This window comes from Symphalangus syndactylus, chromosome 18 (genome assembly GCF_028878055.3).
Source record: "Symphalangus syndactylus isolate Jambi chromosome 18, NHGRI_mSymSyn1-v2.1_pri, whole genome shotgun sequence".
In the NCBI taxonomy this organism is placed as follows: Eukaryota; Metazoa; Chordata; class Mammalia; order Primates; family Hylobatidae; genus Symphalangus; species Symphalangus syndactylus.
Window position 1 is genome coordinate 102,720,376 of NC_072440.2, and position 22,800 is coordinate 102,743,175.

At 39.6% G+C, this 22,800-nt stretch overlaps 1 protein-coding gene across 1 annotated transcript in view; it reads left to right on the forward strand.

The window, feature by feature from the left end:
* The window catches only part of YWHAQ (tyrosine 3-monooxygenase/tryptophan 5-monooxygenase activation protein theta), a 47,053-nt gene extending 25,237 nt beyond the window's left edge, over window positions 1–21,816 (forward strand). Inside the window, exons 3-6 of the mRNA XM_055252143.2 lie at window positions 14,273–14,396; window positions 17,461–17,624; window positions 18,284–18,379; window positions 20,452–21,816. Of these exons, the coding sequence (XP_055108118.1) occupies window positions 14,273–14,396; window positions 17,461–17,624; window positions 18,284–18,379; window positions 20,452–20,511 (444 nt within the window). The 3' untranslated portion in view covers window positions 20,512–21,816. The remainder of the gene's footprint in view (window positions 1–14,272; window positions 14,397–17,460; window positions 17,625–18,283; window positions 18,380–20,451) is intronic.
* The last annotated feature ends 984 nt before the right edge of the window (window positions 21,817–22,800 follow it).

Below are 22,800 nucleotides of genomic sequence, written 5' to 3' on the forward strand. Positions count from 1 at the left end.
AGATCACTTGGGTCAGGAGTTAGGAAGTCAGGAGTTGGAGACCAGCCTGGCCAACATGGTGAAAACCCTCCTCTACCAAAAAAAAAAAAAAAAAATTAGCTGGTTGTGGTGGTGCACGCCTGTAGTCTCAGCTACTGGGGAGGCTGAGGTGGGAGAATTGCCTGAACCCGGGAAGCAGAGGTTGCAGTGAGCTGAGATCACACCATTACACTCCAGCATGGGTGATGCATTGAGACCCTGTCTCAAAAACAAAACAACAACAAAAAGAATGTACAAGAAACTAGTAAATGATGGCTGCCTTGGGCAGGGGGCAAGAATTGGACATATCAAGTGACGATTTTTTTAAAAAGTATTCCCTGAAGGAGCTTAGAAACAGAGCAGAGGCTGGGGTGTGGTGGCCTCATGCCTGTAATCCCAGCACTTTGAGAGGCTGACATGGGAGGATCACTTGAGCTCAGGAGTTACCAGCCTGGGTAAAATGGCAAAACCCCATCTCTACAAAAAAAATACAAAAATAGCCAGATGTGGTGGTATGCACCTGTGGTCCCAGCTACTTGGGAGGCTGAGGTGGGACAATTACTTGAACCTAGAAGTTGATGCTGCAGTGAGCTGAGATGATGACACTGTATTCTAGCATGAGCAACAGAGTGAGACCCTGTCTCAAAAAAAAAAGAAAAAGAAAAAAAGAAAAAGACAGAAGGGGGAAACTATCATTTTTTTCTTAGGAATTTTTGAGTAGTCTTACCTGTTACACATTATGACTTTGATCAAAATAAATAATTAAAATAATTCACGTATCATTTCAAAGTAGTATTCTGTATGAAATTCCACTTCTGTTGCATCCATTTCAACATGTTGCCAGGCCATGGCTGACGTTCATTTGACAAATAATGAGTCCTACTATGTGACAGACACTGTGCTACATTTTATGAATGAAAAATACTGAGAAAACATTTTTATTGAGTTCATCTGCTTAAGAGTTTGCCCTTTTGATTTAGTGCTTCAGAATTACTGTAGATTCTTAAAACTGGAGAGTATTTTTTATTATAACCATCACTCTGTATCTGAGGGGAATTGGTTCCAGCACCTCCTTGAATACTGAAATCCACACATACGCAAGTTCCTCATTCAGCCCTCTGGAACCTGTGGGTACAAAAAGCCGGCCCTCCTTATATGCAGGTTTTGCGTCTCCTTAATACTGTGTTTGTGATCCATGTTTGGTTGTGGTTGTAGAACCTGCTGATAGGGAGGCCTGACTGTTCGGAAAAAATCCGTAGAAAAGTGGACCCATAAAGTTCAAACCTGAGTTCAAGGGTCAAATGTGTTTTGTAGAAGAGGAGATGAAACTAAGGAACTTGATGTAAACTCATACTCTAAAACCAAATTACTGGCCCAGTGCTTATTCTACTGAGTCAGTCAAATATAATTCATAGTGAATACTGTGAAATATTGGTGTTTTTAGTTCTCTTTGTGATGGGAATTTCTTTCTTTTACAAAGATTACCACCTTCAGTGACTTTCTATATCTTAGTGCAGAGAAACCTTTTCAAATGCCAGTCTTCACCTTGGAATGCCTTTTACCCCTGTATTTTCTGTCTCTCATTTGTTAGCTTCTTAAGAAAAATTCTTCTAACTCCATAACTAAATAATTATTTTTTATTTTGCGCTCCCATAACACTTGTATATACCTTTCTCTCAGTGTTTCTGCTCAGGTGGGGAGGGTAGCACTGACTTTGGACAGAGATCAGTGGTGCTACACATCCTTTAACACATAGGAGCCCAGGCCTGTGTAAGGAATTGTCCAGCTGTTCTTTCAGTTAGGTAAACAACTTAGAGGAGCTATCTTGAGGCCAAAGCCTAATTTGGCTTTACATTTAAAGACAAAGTTTTAGTTTATGGGTTTTGTTGTTGAGACGGAGTGTCACTCTGTCATCCAGGCTGGAGTGCAGTGGCGTGATCTCAGCTCACTGTGACCTCCTCCTCCTGGGTTAAAGAGATTTCCTTGCCTCAGCCTCCCGAGTAGCTGGGATTACAGGCGTACACCACCACGCCTGGCTAGTTTTTAGTATTTTTAGTAGAGATGGGGTTTCACCATGCTAGCCAGGCTGCTCTCAAACTCCTGACGGTGAATGATCCACCTGCCTCAGCCTCCCAAAGTGTTGGGATTACCAGGTGTGAGCCACTGTGCCTGGCCTATTTTATGGTTTTAATAACATACAGAATTAACCAGGAATGCATCTACTGTGTAAAAATCAAGGAAAGCCAGGCATGGTGGCTCACGCCTGTAATCCCAGCACTTTGGAAAGCTGAGGCGGGAGGATCACCTGAGGTCAGGAGTTCGAGACCAGCCTGGCCAACATGGAGAAACCCCGTCTCTACTAAAAAAAATTAGAAAATTTAGCCAGGCATGGTTGTGTGTACCTGTAATCCCAGCTACTCGGGAGGCTGAGGCTGAAGAATTGCTTGAACCTGGGAAGTTGAGGTTGCAGTGAGCTGAGATCGTGTCACTGCACTCCAGCCTGGACGACAGAGCGAAACTCCAGCTCAAAAAAAAAAAAAAAAATTCAAGGGAGAATTGTACTTTATTTTGCTTGTAACTTGACTGGTCAGGCCATTCATGATATTTGAACAGATTGTAAGTCTGTATTTTAAGGCTGTCTGTTGTTGTTGATTCTTAGAGGCAAATATCTGACTACATTGTGTTTATACTTTAGGTATATGAATGTTTACCTATTGAAAATACTGTTTTATTAAAAATTACTTTGTTCCTTATACCTTAGGAGATAAATGTACATTTTAAAAGTGTTCCTTAGTCAGATGAGGTGGCTCATGCCTGTAAGTTCAGCACTTGGGGAGGCCGAAGCAGGAGGATCACTTGAGGCCAGAAGTTCAAGACCAGCCTAGGCAACATAGCAAGACCGTGTGCTTACAGATACAGATATATGTGCGTGTATATATATATATATATATATATTTTTTTTTTTTTTTTTTAATTAGGCATGGTGGTTCACACCTGTAATCCCAGCACTTTGAGAGGCTGAGGCAGGAGGACCACTTGAGCCCAGGAGTTACCAGCCTGGGCAAGATGATGAGACCCTGTCTCTCCAAAATATAAAAATAATTAGCTGGGCATGGTAGCCCGTGCCTATATTAGGGCTAAGGTGGGAGGATCCCTTGAGTCCAGGAGTTCAAGGATGCAGTAAGCTGTGATCACTGCACCGCACTCCATTCCAGGCTGGGCGAGACAGCTGGGTATGGTGGGACTCACCTGTACTCCTAGCTACTTGGGAGTAGCTATTTAAAAAAACATGCATAGGTGTATTATTAGCTACTACTTTCATTTTAACTTAGTTAAGGAGGCATAAAATATTATTAAAGGACTTATTTTTATTTATTTATTTACTTATTTATTTATTGAGACAGGGTCTTGCTCTGTCACCCAGGCTGGAGTGCAGTGGTGTGATCATAGGTCACTGCAGCCTTGAACATCTGGGTGCAAACAACCCTTCTAAGTAGCTGGGACTTACAGGCATGAGGCACCATGCCTGGCTAATTTTTTAATTTTTGGTAGAGACAAGATCATGCTTAGCTGCCCAGACTAATCTGGAACTCCCGGCTACAAGTGATCCTCATTCCTTGGCCTCCCAAAGTGCCAGGATTTTAGGCATGAGCCACCACACCTGGCCAGGAGTTATTATATTAAAGGATAATTGAATAGAGGAAGAGGGACAGGATATTTAAAAAGTAAAAGCTCTAATGTATCATTACTAAAGTTGCTTTGTTTTTTGGCATTAATGAGGTTAATATTATGGTTCGTTGTCTGAATTAGTATCTGTTCCCTTGATATATAGACAACTTTTTGTTTTTAGTAATCTTAAGAACCAACCAGGCGTAGTGGCTCATGCCTGTAATCCCAGCACTTCGGGAGGCCGAGGCAGGCAGATCACCCGAGGTCAGGAGATCGAGACCACCCTGGCCAACACAGCAAAACCCCATCTACTAAAAATACAAAAAAAATTAGCCGAGCATGGTGGTGGGTACCTGTAATCCCAGCTACACAGGAGGCTGAGGCCGGACAATCGCTTGAACCCGGGAGGCAGAGGTTGTAGTGAGCCAAGATCACACCACGGCGCTCCAGCCTGGATGATAGAGTGAGACTCTGTCTCAAAAAAATAAAAACAATCTTAAGAACTGCTCTTAGTTATGGATGGCATCACGTGTGTGGTTCTCAGTGCATGCCTAAGGAAATTTTATTACCTTTTATATGAATGTTAAATTCATACACCAGGATGATTCATTTTTTACCTTTTAAGTATTGAAATAATAATTTTGAATTATAATATTTTTTGTTTGTTTTTTTGAGGTGGAGTTTCACTCTTGTTGTCCAGGCTGGAATGCAATGGTGCAATCCCGCCTCATTGCAGCCTCCACCTCCCAGGTTCAAGCAATTCTGCCTCAGCCTCCTGAGTAGCTGGGATTACAGGCATGTGCCACCTCACCCAGCTAATTTTTGTATTATTAGTAGAGACGGGGTTTCACCATGTTGGCCAGGCTGGTCTCAAACCCCTGACTTCAGGTGATCCATCTGCCATGGCTTCCCAAAATGCTGGGATTACAGGCGTGAGCCACCATGCCCAGTCTGAATTATAATATTAATGTCTTATCTACAGGATGACCACACAATGTCTTCCAAAGTGGGATATTTCTAAGAATGAAAAGAAATAGCATTAATAATTGCAGATTTGGTTGTAGACCACCACAATTAAGTGAATTATCTCAATAAAGCAAGTCACACAAATTTTTGGTTCCCTAGAGTGTATAAAAGTCATGCTTACACTATACTGTAGTCTGTGAAGTACACAATAGCATTTTGTCTAAAAACCAGTGTATGTACCTTAAATAGAAAATACTTAATTGCCAAGAAATTGATCGTCTAAACCTTTAGAAGTCCCTATCTTTTTGCTGGTAGAGGGTCTTGCCTCCATATTGATGGTTGCTGACTGGTTGGGGGTGGCCGTGGCAATTGCTTAAAATAAGGCAACAGTGAAGTTTGCGGCATCAATTGGTGCTTCCTTTCACAAAAGATTTTTATTTTTTCTTTTTTTTTTTGAGAAAGAGTTTCACTCTTGTTTCCCAGGCTGGAGTGCAGTGGTGCGACCTCGGCTCACCACAACCTCTGCCTCCCGGGTTCAATCAATTCTCCTTCCTTAGCCTCCCGAGTAGCTGGGATTACAGGCATGCACCACCACACCCGACTAATTTTGCATTTTTAGTAGAGATGGGGTTTCTCCATGTTGGTCAGGCTGGTCTCGAACTCCTGACCTCAGGTGATCTGCCCGCTTGGGCCTCTCGAGTGCTGGGATTATAGGCGTGAGCCACCACGCCCGGCCCTCAAAAGATTTTTCTATAGCATGTGATGCTGTTTGATGCCATCCTAGCTAGAATAGAATTTCTTTCAAAATCAGAGGCAATCCTCTCAAACCCTGCCACTGCTTTATCAACTAAGTTTATGCAGTGTTTTAAGTCCTTTCTTGTCATTTCAACAGTGTTAATGGCATCTTCACCAGAAGTAGATCCTTTTCAAGAAACCACTTTCTTTGCTCATCCATGAGAAGCAAGTTCTCATCTGTTCAAGTTTTAACATGAGTCTGCAGCAATTCAGTCACATCTTCAGGCTCTATTTCTAATTCTACTATTTCTCTTGCTATTTCTACCACATCTGCAGGTGGAAGATTTCCACTGAAATCTTAAAGTCCTCAAAGTCATTCATGAGAGTAGAAATCAGTTTCTTCCAAACTCTTGTTAATGTTAATGTTTTGACTTCTTCCCATGAATCACAAATGTTCTTAATGGCATCTAGAATGGTGAATCCTTTCTAGGTGGTTTTCAATTTATTTTGCCCAGATCCATCAGAAGAACCACTGTCTGTGACAGCTATGGCCTTATGAAATGTATTTCTTAAATAATTCCACTTGAAAGTTGAAATTACTCCTTGATCTATGGGCTGCAGAATGGATGTTGTTTTGTGTTAGCAGACATGAAGACAGCATTAATCTTGTACATCTCCCTCAGAGCTCTTTGGTAAACAGGTGCTGCATTGTCATTGAGCGATTATAATTTGAAAGGAATCTTTTTTTTCTGAGCAGTAGGTCTCAACAATGGACTTAAAATATTCAGTGAAGCATTTTGTAAACAGGTGCCGTCATCCAGGCTTGGTTGGTTGTTCCATTTGTAGAGTGCAGGCAGAGTAGATTCAGCATAATTCTTAAGGACCCTAGGATTTTGGGAATGCTAAATGAGCATTGGCTTCATCTTAAAGTCACCAGCTGCAGTTAGCCCTGAAGAGTCAGCCTTCCTTTAAAGCTTTAAAGCCAGATACTGACTTCCTATGAAAGTCCTTGATGGCATCTTCTGGTATAAGGCTGTTTCCTCTACATCGGAAATACAGTATTTTGTGTGGCCACCTTCATTCATCAGTGATATTAGCTAGATCTCTGGATAACTTACTGCAGCTCTACATTAGCACTTGTACCTTCAGCTTGTACTTTATGTTCTGGAGGTGGCTTCTTTTGGTCAACCTCATCAATCAACCTCTCCTAGCTTCCAATTTTTCTTTTGCAGCTTCCTTCTCTCAGCCTTCATTGAATTGAAGAGAATTAAGGCCTTGCTCTGGATTAGGCTTTGATTTAAAGGAATGTTGTGGCTGGCCTCTGCTTCTATCCAGACCACTTAAAGTTTTCTCCATATCATCAATAAGTCTGTTTTGCTTTCTTATCATTTGTGTGTTCACTGGGGTAGCACTTTTAATTTCCTTCAAGAACTCTTTCTTTGCACTTACAACATTGCCGTTTGGTACAAGAGGCCCAGCTTTAGCTTGTCTTGGCTTTTGACATGCCTTCCTCACTAAGTTTAATTATTTCTAGCTTTTGAAAGTAAGAGACATGTAACTCATCTTTTCACTTGAACACTCAATTAAAGGCCATTGTAGGGTTATTAATTGGTCCAATTTTAATATTTTTGTGTCTCAGGGAATAGGTAAGCCAGAGGAGATAGAAGAGATTGGGAGCACCCCATTGTTGTAGCAGTCAGAACAGACACAACATATATCGATTAAGTTTACCATCTTGTGTGAGCATGCATTGTGGTACCCCAAAACAATTACAGTAGTAACAGTAATGACCACTGATCACAGATTGCCATAGCAGATATAATAATCATAAAAAGTTCGAAATATTGGGAGAATTACCAAAATGTGCCACAAAGACATGAAGTGAGCACATGCTGGTGGAAATTGGCTCTGATAGATATGCTTGATTCAGTGTTGCTACAAACCTTCAATTGGTTAAAACAACAAAAACACTACAGTATCTGCAAAAGAGCAGTAGAGCAAAAGACAATAAAATGAGATCTGTCTGCTAGGACAGTGGGCTTAAACTGGAATGGTCCTGGGCAGCCAGATCACATGTCACTTTACTCCTCCAGTATACTTCATTGTTAAAATGTAGTTGTAGAGGTTTGGAATTTGGTATAGGATTAAATGAAAAGTTTTAACCTTGGGGATACAAGGATGTAAGGATCTGATTAGGCTTTGCAACTTGAGTTTGACTGATGTGTTCTGTGTGGTGTCTGCTAAATCAGAGCATATAGGATCAGTCACACTGGTTATAAGGTTTGCTTCTGGCTGGACGCGGTGGCTCATGCCTGTAATCCCAACACTTTGGGAGGCCAAGGCAGGCGGACCACCTGAAGTTGGGAGTTTGAGACCAGCCTGACCAACATGGAGAAACCTCGTCTCTACTTAAAAAAAAAAAAAAAAAAAAAAAAAAAAATTAGCAGGGCATGGTGGTGCATGCCTGTAGTCCCAGTTACTCGGGAGGCTGAGGCAGGAGAATCGCTTGAACCTGGGAGGCAGAGATTGCAGTGAGCCGAGATCGCGCCATTGCACTCCAGCCTAGGCAACAAGAGCGAAACTCTGTCTCAAAAAAAAAAAAAAGTTTGCTTCTATCTCTGAAAATTTTTACTTCATTCCATACTTCATTTTTTTGAAAATGAACTTAACATGGGCACCAGAATGGGGTTGATTCATCATTCTTAGATTCTAAGTCTTAACAATTTTTTTTTTTTTTGAGACAGAGTTTTGCTCTTTTGCCCAGGCTGGAGTGCAGTGGCGTGATCTTGTCTCACTGCAACCTCTGCCTTCCAATTTCAAGCGATTCTCCTGCCTCAGCCGCCCGAGTAGCTGGGATTACAGGTGCCTACCACCACGCCTGGCTAATTTTTGTATTTTTAGTAGCGATGGGGTTTCACCGTGTTGGCCAGGCCGGTCTTGAACTCCTGACGTCGTGATCCGCCCACCTCGGCCTCCCAAAATGCTGGGATTATAGGTGTGAGCCACTGTGTCCGGCCCAACAATTCTTAGACTAACATTTTAAAATAACACAAGGACACTTGACTGTTTAATGCATTCCTTTTATTAATGGTTGAAAATATTTCCATAGATGAATTGATGTTATATAATCAACTTGGATTAAGTCTTAGGTGATTCACTGCCTCCTTGGTTAAGGCAACAAATCCTTTATGAGATTTAATTCTAGCAGGTATAGTCGTAAAATGGTAGTTTCTGAGACCAGAGACCTTTAGATCATAATAGTCTCATTACACAGTTACAGAGAGAGACATTGAGAAGGTGTGATTTCCTACAAGATTATAGAGCTAACGATAATATAAAAGTTAGTTCCACAAATTATAATCTAATTTCTAAAACTCATATATTCTGATACATAACACAGAGTTACTCTGTCCCTTTTTTGTTTTACTGATTCAATCTCTAAGCTGGGCGCTGTGGCTCAGGCCTGTAATCCTAGCACTTTGGGAGACTGAAGAGGGCGGATCCCTTGAGGTCAGGAATTCGAGACCAGCCATGGTGAAACCCTATCTGTACTAACAATGCAAAACTTAGCTGGGTGTGGTGGCGGGTGCCTGTAATCCCAGTTACCTGGGGAGGCTGAGGCCAAAGAATCGCTTGAATTGGGAGGCGAAGGTTGCAGGTGAGCTGAGATTGCACCACTGCGCTTCAGCCTGGGTTGGCAAAGTGACGCTCGGTTTCAAGGGGAAAAAAAAAATCTCCAGCTTAGATTTGGCCTTATCTTTCTTAGAAATGCTCCATTTTAGGGTCTATTAATATGCTGGCTAACTGATAATATATAAATAATGACTGATATGTGTATCCTAAAGTTAGAGATTCAGCATGTTAATGGTGTGTTTGCTAATGAACCTCAGTAAACTATTAGGAAAATGAAACTTCTTAGAACATTTTTTTGCTTCCTGTTATTTTGTATGTATTTTAAGGCTCTTCATAACAGTTACCTACTCTTTCTTAAATAAGTCAATCCTATAGATAAGCATAATAAGCCTAATGAGAGACAAGAGTAGCTTAGTCTGTAAAATGGAAATCGCTTATAAGTGAATTTAGAATTGGAAGATTAATTTGTTGAGTGTTACAGAATTTTACCACTGAAATAAATTATTTTGAAAAAGCGGTTGAAGTGACAGTAGGATTGTTTTATACAGTAGTTAACTCTTGAAAATCGTATGGGGGTTTTGTTTTTCTTCTGGAAGCCTTTTTTCCCTAAGATATGGGGGTGGGGGAAAGGAGGAATAGTTACTATTCTAAATTTGCATTAGTATTATTTCTCGACAGTTTCATTTCTTATATTATTCTTTATAGCTTTTGTGTTATAGTCTATTATTGTTCCCATCCTGTTTTTCTAAGATTAAACTTTTTCTGAGTTCCTTTAGCATTTCCTAAAGCAATTTCTGTAATAACTTACATTCTTTCCTTTCACTTTCCTTGTTTCTTTGGTCTAGAGTGTTCAAAATTACTAGTTCATCTTTTATTGTGGGTAGTACATTGACCTCTTATTTTTCGAATTCTCAAAAAGGAACACACTACCATCCACGTTTTACCCTCAGTCAGGTAACACTGTCAGCACCAGAGGGACCTCCAATCTTAGCCCACCAAAACTCCCAAGATAATAAAATTTGCTAACGAGTTTACAAGGGGGAGCTCCTGCTTAATTGATAAGAATAATGTACAGAAGAAGTCGGTGGGGGAACATCTAACTATACTCGCTTCTGGTGACTTTTTTTTTTTTTTTTTTTGAGATGGAATTTTGCTCTTGTTGCTCAGGCTGGAGTGCAGTATCTCAGCTTACTGGAACTTCTGCCTCCCAGGTTCAAGCAGTTCTCCTGTGTCAGCCTCCCAAATAGCTGGGATTACAGGTGTGTGTCACCACGCCCGGCTAATTTTGTATTTTTAGTAGAAATGGGGTTTCACCATGTTGGTCAGGCTGGTCTCGAACTCCTGACCGCAAGTGATCCACCCATCTCGGCCTCCCAAAGTGCTGGGATAACAGGCCTGAGCCACGGCACCTGGCCTTCCCTCCTGACTTCTGAGAAAGACTTTCAGGGAGTTATGTGTCAGTTTGGGGTTTTCGGTCTCTGATCTGTGTTTTTTACAATAATTTTAAAATACATTTATAGGCTATATTCTATCTGGTATTAATAATATTTGGTATTGATAATACAGATACAGACTTGATTATTTGGGAAAGACGTGAAGCAGAATCCATTATGTCTTTTAGTTGAGCTGAAGTATACATCTTTACTACTGATAGTATATGGAAAGACAGAATTATTCTGTACCTGTTGTTTCCTTCACAGAGAGCTAGTGGCATCTGACAAAGAACCATGATACCTGGCTGAAACTCCAGGATGGAAGTAATGCCCAAGTCACTTTATAAAAGCCCAACACTGTAAATCATACGTAATGGCTATATGCAAACTAGTAGTCAAAGTTAATAATTTTAGAAAGGAAAGGTTAGCTCATAAGTGGCTGTGTTGTAATGAATGCAGTAGCTGTTTGGCAGCTTTCTGAATCCTTGGAAGGCCCTTTGTCCACAGTCCTTGTGAACACCCACACATCTAGCATGAGTGACTCAGGAGAGACTAGTGCTAGAATGGAAATTTCTCTCTTCCCTACTCCTCACCGTAAGCGCTTGTTCTAGTCAGAGTCAGACTTTTCTCAGCCCCTGCTCTTACACATCTACCACAGTTAACAGAGCACTAGGTCTTAAAGGTACTGAGTAGCTTTTTTTGTGACTATAAATAATATCTTCACAAGAGCTGGCACCTTTTCGGAGATCCTGTGGAATTTCATTGTAACTGACTGACTCACTTGGAAGAACAAGAAAAGTGAGAGGCATCTTACTTTCCATTAGAGTTCCTTGGTGTGGGTACAGGCAGAGGTGGTGTTTCTCTCGGTATAAATACTATGTTTGCCTTCTTTGATACTACTTCTCAGAATCCACTCGTTTAAAGATACCAACGACTGAGTCAGTTTGAGATCTAGAACTTTTTTTGTGACTATCTCACTATTGCCTCCTACCCCCCTCCTTCCACCACAACCCTAAATTCAGTTCATAAAAATAGTTTTTAAATTGAAAGTCATCCATAATACATGAAAATGGTAATAGAGGAAAAAGTTAAAGTAATACAATTTTTTAAGATTCGAGTGTCTCAGTTTATTAAACTATTAAAATTATATTGATGTTGAGCACAATAAATTCTGAAAATCTGATTCGTCTGTTGTTTTTACCGTTAGAGTGTAGTGATGCTGGAGCAGCACTTGTCACAGTTGCCTTTAGTTTGGGTGTGGCCCTAATGACCTCTGTTGCCACACTCCTGGCTCAGCAACTTTCCAACTTGAGCCACAGCTTTGATACTCATCACTTTTATAATGCATGAACCTCTGAGACTTTGATACATACTTTTATACTAATTTTGTGTGTGTGTGTGTTTTAACTTCCTCTGGCCTCAGGCCCTTTATATATATAATCTATTTAAAATATTTTTTAAATTAAAGGATTTTTAATGTTTTTCTGGTTTTTTTCTTTTAGAGACAGGGTCTCTTTTGCTCTGTCTCCCAGGCTGGAATGCAGTGGCACGATCATGGCTCACTGCAGCCTCCACCCCTGGGGCTTAAGCCTTCCTTCTGCCTCAGCCTTCCAAGTAGCTGGGACTACAGGTGTGTGCCACCACACCTAATTTTTTTTAAATTCTTTGTAGAGACAGGGTCCCATTATGTTGCCCAGGCTGATTTCAAACTCCTGGGCTCTCAAGCAATCCTCTTGCCTCTGCCTCTACTTCCCAGAGTGCTTGGATGATAGGCATGAGCTGTGGTACGCAGCCTCTGTTTATTTTCTTTAAAAATAACTTACGGGCCAGGAGCTGTGGCTCACGCCTGTAATCCCAGTACTTTGGGAGGCCGAGGTGGGCAGATCACTTGAGGTCAGGAGTTTGAGACCAGCCTGGTCAACATGATGAAACCCTGTCTCTACTAAAAATACAAAAGTAAGCTGGGCGTGGTGGTGTGCGCCTGTAGTCCCAGCTGCTCGGGAGGCTGAGGCAGGAGAATCATTTGAGAATCACCACTGCACTCTAGCCTGGGCAACAGAGACTTTGTCTCAAAAAAAAACCATGGATGATGGATGCAGTGATTGCATTTTGTTAGACCACTTTTAGTCAGATAAACAAGAAGAAAGTTCTTGGTTAGAATTGTATATTTTAAAATTTATAAACAGCCTTCCTTTTCTTTAGCAACTACGTGAATTTGACTCAACCTTACTTGTTTATTCTCCAGACTTGCCACTTTGGTATCATAGATGGTATTTTTATATAATATTAACTGATCGTATCTGTGGTTATTTTTCCAAAATGTAAAAAGGGTCTTCTCTCTTCCCTGCTTTAAAATGTTCACTAGTTTCACTTTTCCTAGAGCAGTGCTTTTCAAACTGTGTACCTAGACTGATACTAGCTAACATTTACTGAGCACTTAACATGTGACACTGTTCCAGGCTTTGACATCTGTTATTGGTTTTATTCTCAAAACAAACCAATGAAGGTAGGTATTAGTATTAGTATCTTAACATTTTTATGAGAATTTCATTTTGCTTTGTAATATTGAATACAAAAAGGCTTTTTTTGTTTTTGTTTTTTTGAGACGGAGTCCGCACTGTTGCCTGGGCTGCAGTGCAGTAGCATGATCTCGGCTCACTGCAACCTCCACCTCCCAGGTTCAAGCAATTCTCCTGCCTCAGCTTCCTGAGTAGCTGGGATTACAGGTGCCCACCATCACTCCCGGCTGATTTTTTGTATTTTTAGTAGAGACGGGGTTTCACTATGTTGGCCAGGCTGATCTCGAACTCCTGACCTTGTGATCTGCCCGCCTCGGCCTCTCAAAGTGTTGGGATTACAGCCGTGAGCCACCGCGCCCAGCCCTAAAAAAAAAAGGTTTTTAAATGGATGACCTAGCATCAAGAAAAATTGAATCTAAGAAGATTTCTATCATATGTGTCTTTTGTGATTTTTTATACTCCAAGGCATAGCATACCGTGTACTAGAAGTGAATATTTCTTCGTATGAAATTAGGGACAAAAGACATACTCAAGAATTTTTTTAAAAAAAAATTAGATTTCATAGACCTAAAATTCTTCTTTTAAATTGCTGTGCAAGTTTCTAAACCTCTTACTCTCAGTTCCTGTATTTACCTCATTTTAGATGGACACTTGACTGCAGAGGGCACTGAGTAACACTATTCTGCCTCGTACTTGACGTTTTAAACATTTTGTTTCCCCTCCCTAAAATGAGTGCACATCCCTGTTTTCCGTTTGGTACATTTCTGCTTTTCCTTCTTGACACCTCAAATACTCTTCCTGGGAAGCCTGTCTTAACTGGAGGCCATCTCCAGCAAAGCTACTCTCTCTCTGTGCTTCCTTAGCACCGTATTCACATCTTTCTTAGTTCTTGGTGTGTAGTTGGTGTACTTACAGACTGTGAGCTTCTTGAGGACAGGGGCCTGATTTTAAGTCTTCTCTGTATCTGTTATAGCACCTAGCAGGTATGAGTAAATGTTTGTTGAATGAATGGATGAGTGAACAGACAGGCTGTTTCAAATTACAATGTTTGGTGTAATCTAGAATCTAGCCTTACCATAAGAAACTGTAGGCTACATCATTTAAAGCCTCCCAGGGCAACTAGTGGCAACAACCTAACCCCTGCTCTAAGAACACATGCTTCAAGTCCAGGCTGGTATGGTATAGTATTACTGTAGTAGTTAATGATTGAAATGCCCTCTAGGCAGAAGTTTTATCATTTAATGATAATGCACAGTAGGCAGAAGTTTAGTGCCTGATGTTCTGTCTTATTTATTTCAGGAATTGTTGGATAAATATTTAATAGCCAATGCAACTAATCCAGAGAGTAAGGTCTTCTATCTGAAAATGAAGGGTGACTACTTCCGGTACCTTGCTGAGGTTGCATGTGGTGATGATCGAAAACGTAAGTATATTTGTTATATGGGCAAAAGTAGAATATAAAAAAAAGAAATGGGGATAAATGGGACACTATGACAGTATACGTAGTCTTCAGGCTCTTTGTGACTTAATAATAGAACGTATATCAAGAAAATTAGTATTACCTTATGTTCTCAAAAATGAAAATTGGATTATAAATTTACATCACATTCTCTTTAAAGAAATTAAGCTCATCTGTGAACTCTATAATCGCGTATGGTATTATTTAAAACAGGATTCATCTTTTATGTTTTAGAATTTTGGTTCACTATATTTTTAGCTCCAGAGTTTTTTGTGTAAACTTTATGAGTGATTCTGCATTTCTCATGGCCTTTCTGTTATGCCTTAAAACTTTGGATCACTTGAAATTACATACAGAACGTGGAAACAGGCTTTTTCTGTTTGTCATATTCATTATCGTCTATTTTAAGGGGTCATAACATTGACTGCTAATTACATGTAATCAAATTTCTGAGGAGAGGTGAAATGAGTGTGTTATTGCTGGTGTGTAACTTGTTCCAACTTCACAGTAAGTTTGAATGACCCATATGGTTAGGTTTTACTTGAGAAGGTTAAATACACAGGAATTGTTGACTAATCAAGTAGTGGTCATAAAAATAGATACTAGTATTAAATACCTTTTTTTTTTTTTAACCTAGACTATCATAGAAAACATGCATATGGGAAAAAGTGACCGAATTGCCTAACTTGATAATAAAAAAGTGAAGTGAATTTATTTGCAGCGAATGTCTCTTGGGATACTGGCAGCTGAATATAAGATAGATCTCATTAAATTTAGTGTATGTGCTTGCTACCAAATTTATCAAGTTCTAGGTAGTAGAAGTATCAGTTCCTTATTTTTTCCAGTAAGTTTGTTATTTTGTTCTTAATTTTGCCCTGTCTACAAAGATATACCCCTACAGATAGTTATTATGATCTGAAAATGAGAGTTTTGCCATCCTAAATATCAGTGTAACTGAATATATAAAGAGAACTTGTACCTGAGAAACTGTTACACCTTGCTATAACAAAATCTGTATACTAAACTTAATTATTCTGTTACTGATGTGTAATTTCTGTTGCCATGAAGATAAGCAGAATTGGACATGATACTGGCACGGAACTGTACATTTAAGTATCAGAAAGCCAAAGAGAAGTATTTGGGAGATTGAGACATAGCTATAGCTTTAACCTGATTTAACCCTTAGGAGCTCATTGGCACTTTCAGGTCTCACACGTAGTCCTGTGTACATTCTGATAGTCTGGGATTCGTAGATAGGCTGTCTTTATAGCCTAATTGCTGAGACACTGGTGCTTCCTAATTTGCCAGGCTGCAAGAACTTCTTATTGCATGCAGGCTGTGCCAGTCAGGGATTAGATCAATAAATGTGCCATTTCAGAGGAAGGAAAATGGACATAATTCAGGTCATAAAGGGATAGCTTAATCTCTTACGTCAGTATCTCTAAAGCTGTAATAGGCCAGTGGCCTCATACAGAAAACTACCCTTTTCGAAACATGGGTATAATGAGATTAGTGTTGGTAATACTGAACATTTTTTGAAGGGAGAGTAACATTTTAATTAGGCCAGTAATCAAACTCTGGTCAGAGCAGATTTTGTCCTATGTATTGAAACTTTTATATTGCCTTTCAAATAATACCTCTTGATACTAAGAATCAGTATTTCTCCAAATCAGAAAAATAGAGATTTTGGTGTTGATGATCTTTGTAAAGTTTACATTATTTAGGGAAAGGGTATTCCAGTCAAATTATTATTATTATTATTAATTTTGAACGGAGTTTTGCTCTTGTTGCCCAGGCTGAAGTGCAATGGCGTGATCTTGGCTCACCGCAAGCTCCGCCTCCCAGGTTCAAGTGAGGCTCGTGCCTCAGCCTCCCAAGTAGCTGGGATTACAGGCATGCATCACCACTCCATACATCTAATTTTTGTATTATTAGTAGAGACGGGGTTTCTCCATGTTGGTAAGGCTGGTCTTGTACTCCCAACCTCAGGTGATCTGCCCGCCTCGGCCTCCCAAAGTGCTAGGATTACAGGCATGAGCCACTGCGCCCCTTCCAGTCAAATTCTTTTTAATTGCTGCATTTCCAAGTAATAGAATTAAAAGGCATAAAATAAGAAAATAGTTTTATCCTAGGGATAGAAAAAAGTCTGATTTACTATAATGTCTCATTTTTTTTTCCATTAAGGTGTTTATATGTAAGCAACATTCTAAACTGGTTTTTTGGTTTTTTTTGTTTGTTTGAGACAAACTGTCACCGAGGTTGGGAGTGCAGCAGCATGATCTTGGCTTACTGCAACTTCAACCTCCTGGGCTCAAGGGGTCCTCCCACCTCAGTCTCCCAAGTAGCTAGAGCTACAGGCACGCACTACCATGCCTAGCTATTTTTTTTTATTATTATTATTTTTCGTAGAGACAGGGATAAGGTCTCCCTGTGTTGCCCAGGCTGGTCTTGAACTCTCAGGTTCAAGTGATCCCCCTGCCTCACCTTCCCAAAGTGTTGGGATTACAGGCATGAGCCACTGCACCTGGCCATAAACAAGTTCTTAAATACCCAGTACACAATATTGTTTTTGTTTGTTTGTTTGTTTTTGAGACAGTGTCATTCTGTCGCCCAAGCTGGAGTGCAGTGGTGTGATCTTGGCTCACTGCAACCTCCGCCTCCCGGGTTCAAGCGATTCTCATGCCTCAGCCTCCTGAGTAGCTGGGATTACAGATGCCCACCATCAGGCCTGGCTAATTTTTGTGTTTTTAGTAGAGACGGGGTTTCGCCATGTTGGCCAGACTGTTCTTGAACTCCTGATCTCAAGTGATCCATCCACCTCAGCCTCCCAAAGTGCTGGGATTATAGGCATGAGCCACCGCGCCTGGCCACAATAATGTTTTTTGTTAGCTACTGTGATTTTAAAAGACCCATACAGAGAAAAATCTTGGTTCTACCAAGAGCTAGTAGCATATGTTCAAGTTGCTAATGTACTATGTACTGGATGGTTATTTTTAATACTGTGCTTCTTATTTTTTGCTCTTCACAGAAACGATAGATAATTCCCAAGGAGCTTACCAAGAGGCATTTGATATAAGCAAGAAAGAGATGCAACCCACACACCCAATCCGCCTGGGGCTTGCTCTTAACTTTTCTGTATTTTACTATGAGATTCTTAATAACCCAGAGCTTGCCTGCACGCTGGCTAAAACGGTAAGATGTGGGTCCAGGAAATACCTACTTTAGCTATAGTTATTTGAGATACCAGGTATGTTAATTTATAAGTATTTTACTTGGAAACCCAGGGATGATTTCTACTGTATTTACTTTGAAATCTCTTTTTCTTCCCATCATGATTACCTACTCCTGCCCCTGACACCTTACTCTACCCTATGATTATAAGCAGTGATGTGCCTACAGAGCATACTGAGCAGAGTAATCAAAGAAGGATAAATGATGTTAAGAAGGAAACATAAAAGATGAGAAAGTCATGCCTGCCAGGTTTGGTCACTAGAATAGCTGTGCATTAGCCACATTCCTCAAAGTGGCTCAAAATGATAGAGAGAATAAAGAGGACCCTGTACAGATAAATACTACTTCTTATTGGAAAGAAGTATGTTAAAGCATTGCTGCTGTTCCTTTGTCCTGTGAAAGAACCAAGACATGCTTGTTTACTTAAATGTATAGTTTATAAAATTCCAGTCATACTCGTAAGTTCTTAAACTGAGAGTGTGAGAGAATGGTTCTGTTGAGTTTGTTGATGGTAGAACATAAGGTGGGTGTTCACTTATTTTGTAAAAATAGTTTGTAATTGTAGAATAACCAGTTTTTGTCATTGCACATATTTTACCATGGATATTAATATTTATCAGGCTTTTGATGAGGCCATTGCTGAACTTGATACACTGAATGAAGACTCATACAAAGACAGCACCCTCATCATGCAGTTGCTTAGAGACAACCTAACAGTGAGTTGTTTACTCTTTTAATTTTATTTCCTTTTCAGAAACCAAAGTATTTATATTTTATTTTGGACTTTGTGTCTTTTAGGGCAGATACATAAGAGCTGAAAGTATGAGATACGTGTTAGTATTTTATGGGACGAACATTATTTTGTAGGCAGGTTTTCAAGTTGAATAGGCATTTTATCAGACCTTCCTGAGAAGATACTAACATTATAGGAACTCAATATTAATATTACTGTTTCATTGGGATGAAGATGTTGATAAATTATGTTAATAAAGAGAGTTTAAAAAGTTTCAATGTTTTGGGGCAAATCAGCTATAGCCAGTTAGGGACTATCTAGATATCTAGGCTTTCTTAAAAGCACATGAAGTACCTTGTTCTAATAAAAGTTTACTTTGTGAATTGTGCATGATGTTCTACAAGCATTTAGGGAGTAAACCTGTACCTAAATTTACTCCTTCTCTGCTTCTAGGCAAAAGCTTCTGTTTTGTTTGTCTTTTTCTCCCCGCTTCTTAGATAGGCAAATAATGAAGTAATCAAGAAAAAGTACAGCTTAAGCTTTACTTTAACGTTCTTTTGTAGGTTCAAGTAAATTTGATAGGTAAGATCTTAGACTTCACAGAAGGAAAAAGAAGGGAACAAATCTTTTAATATAAATCTCGTCCTCCCAGCCCCCTAGTTTGGTGCTTTATCATTTACTAGATAGGATTTTTAAAATATTAGCACCATGTCTGTTCAATTTTGCTGAATAGGGTAATTACGAATCCACTGAAAGGGGAATGAAGACCCTGCATTTCTAGCCATGAGAAGTGCCTGTGGTTGTGAGGGGATCAGCAAATAGTTCTAAAGAGGAAGAGCAAATTAGGCAGTTATACCTCTTCCCAGATGTATACCTTGGAGCTAACTGTCTTTTAATTGGTTTTGTTTTGTTTCCTCTATTATGGAGACAGGTCTTTGGGGGATTTTGTTTTGTTTGTTTTTATTTATTTTAGTGTCTTCATAATAACCTAAGGATTATGTAAGATTCTAGCTTTTCTGAAATTAACACTGATGTCTTGCTGTTGGTCTAATAAAGTGCAATTATAGTCAATAAATAATGACTTCTCTTCTTCACTTCATCTTTCTGTCCTAAAATTAGAGAGATCCTGGAAGACCCACTTAGTTTTAACATTCTGTCTAATTCAAGAACCCTGTCTATACATGCACACATTGCTTCCCTGTAGCTTCCATCACCCACTCCTATTTAATTCTTGGAGAAACACAAAGTAAGTCTGCTTTTCCTATAGTTTAGCCCTTCACACACTTGAAAATTGTTAACCATGATTGCGGCTTTTTCCTCCCTGTGAAAATATTTTGCTTTATTAGTCTGTAATAATACTGCAGTAGTGCTTTCAAGAAGAGCATTGGGCTGCTGGGAATAGAGACAGCATTAAATTCTAAGACTATCACTTTGCTTATTCTGAAAGTAGAGTGCCTTTCTTAAAAAGTTACTTTTTTTTTTTTTTTTTTTTTGAGACAGGATCTCACCCTGTCGCCTAGGCTGGAGTGCAGTGTCGTAGTAATCACGGCTCACTGCAGCCTCAACCTCCTGGATTCAAGCAGTCCTCCTGCCTCAGCCTCCTAAGTAGTTAGGACTATAGGCACACACCACCCCGTACCTGGCCAATTTTGTTTTTGAAATTTTTTGTAGACATGGGATCTTGCTGTGCTGTCCAGGCCGTTGAACTCCTGGCCTCATGCGATCCTCTCATCTTGGCCTCACTACGTGCTGGGATTACAGGCGTGAGCCACTGTGCCTGGCCAAATGCTTTTTAAATAAAAAGGAAGCTATAAAACCATGCTGTAGTGGCGTATATGTGTATGTCATTTTGTAAATGCATAGTGAAAGGTCTGCAAGGATGTATTTTGGGAAGATGATGGTCTTTGGGGTTTTGAGAGAGAACTTCAGTCTTAGTCAAGATCTCCATTGTTTGAGGAATTTACTACTCTTGTAGTTAATTTTGATATAACAATAATACTTAGTGTAATTGCCTAATCTAGAAATAGTAACTTAATATGATTCTTCTTTTTCTAGCTTTGGACATCAGACAGTGCAGGAGAAGAATGTGATGCGGCAGAAGGGGCTGAAAACTAAATCCATACAGGGTGTCATCCTTCTTTCTTTCAAGAAACCTTTTTACACATCTCCATTCCTTATCCACTTGGATTTCCTATAGCAAAGAAACCCATTCATGTGTATGGAATCAACTGTTTATAGTCTTTTCACACTGCAGCTTTGGGAAAACTTCATTCCTTGATTTGTGTTTGTCTTGGCCTTCCTGGTGTGCAGTACTGCTGTAGAAAAGTATTAATAGCTTCATTTCATATAAACATAAGTAACTCCCAAACACTTATGTAGAGGACTAAAAATGTATCTGGTATTTAAGTAATCTGAACCAGTTCTGCAAGTGACTGTGTTTTGTATTACTGTGAAAATAAGAAAATGTAGTTAATTACAATTTAAAAAGTGTTCCACATAACTTCTTAATTTCTACATTCCCTCCCTTACTCTTCGGGGGTTTCCTTTCAATAAGCAACTTTTCCATGCTCTTAATGTATTCCTTTTTAGTAGGAATCTGGAAGTATTAGATTGAATGGAAAAGCACTTGCCGTCTCTGTCTAGGGGTCACAAATTGAAATGGCTCCTGTATCACGTAAGGAGGTCTTGTGTATCTGTGGCAACAGGGAGTTTCCTTATTCACTCTTTATTTGCTGCTGTTTAAGTTGCCAACCTCCCTTCCCAATAAAAATTCACTTACACCTCCTGCCTTTGTAGTTCTGGTATTCACTTTACTATGTGATAGAAGTAGCATGTTGCTGCCAGAATACAAGCATTGCTTTTGGCAAATTAAAGTGCATGTCATTTCTTAATACACTAGAAAGGGGAAATAAAGTACACAAGTCCAAGTCTAAAACTTTAGTACTTTTCCATGCAGATTTGTGCACATGTGAGAGGGTGTCCAGTTTGTCTAGTGATTGTTATTTAGAGAGTTGGACCACTATTGTGTGTTGCTAATCATTGACTGTAGTCCCAAAAAAAGCCTTGTGAGAATGTTATGCCCTATGTAACAGCAGAGTAACATCAAATAAAAGGACATTTTATAAACCATTTACTATGGCTTTGTAACAATTGCATACCCATATTTTAAGGGACAGGTGAATTTACTACTTTCTAAAGTTTATTGATACTTCCCTTTTATGTAAAATGTAGTAGTGATACCTATATTTCTGCATTGTGCATTGTGACACACTTGTCTAGGGATGCCTGGAAATGTATAAAATTGGACTGCATTTCTTAAGAGTGTTTTACTACAGATCAGTCTCATGGGCCATCTCTTCCTCAGATGTAAATGATATCTGGTTAAGTGTTATATGGAATAAAGTGGACATTTTAAAACTAGCAAAGTTAATTATGTGATTGTGAGTGCCTTGGCTGTTATTAGAATTGTGCTTCAGTAGATATTCAAAAGGAATCTAAGAGTTCAGATACAGATACTCCTCAACTTAAAATGGGGCTACACCCTGATAAACCCATTGTAAGCTGAAAATACTAAGTCAAAACTGCATTGAATACACCCAACCTAATGAACTAATTTATAGCTTAGCCTATCCTACATTAAATGTGTCCAGAACACTTAGCCCTACAGTTGGGCAAAATCAAAGAACATGAAGCCTATTGTATACTGAAGTGTTGGATCGCTCATGTAATTTGTTGAACACTGAAAGTGAAAAACATTGATTGTATGGGTACTTGAAGTATGCTTTCTACTGAATGCCTGTCACTTAAGCACCATTGTAAAGTCAAAACATTAAGTTGGGGACTCTATGCTTCTGTTTGTAAACATTCAGTCTTAGTTCAAAATAATTTTGGTTTTATGGGATCACAATGGCTATTATTTTACTAACCAATCTCAGTAAAATAACAGACTGAATGACTTGAGAACTGATTTTTAAGTCAGAAGATAATCTGAAAAAATAGCTACATAAGATTCTTTCTGATCTTAAAATGTGAATATGAAACAAGGCTTCATTTATACTTGTTTTTTTTTTTCTTTTCTTTTTTTTGAGACAGAGTTTCACTCTGTCCCCCAGGCTAGAGTGCAGTGGTGCGATCTCAGCTCACCACAACCTCCGCCTTCTGGTTTCAACCGATTCTCCTGCCTCAGCCTCCCGAGTAGCTGGGATTACAGGCACCCGCCACCACACTCGGCTAATTTTTTGTACTTTTAGTAGAGATGGGGCTTCACTATGTTGGCCAGGCTGGTCTTGAACTCCTGACCTCAGGTGATCCACCTGCCTGAGCTTCCCAGAGTGCTAGGATTATAGGCATGGGCCACTGCGCCTGACCTATACTTGTTTTCTAAGGGGAAATGAAAAGGCAGAA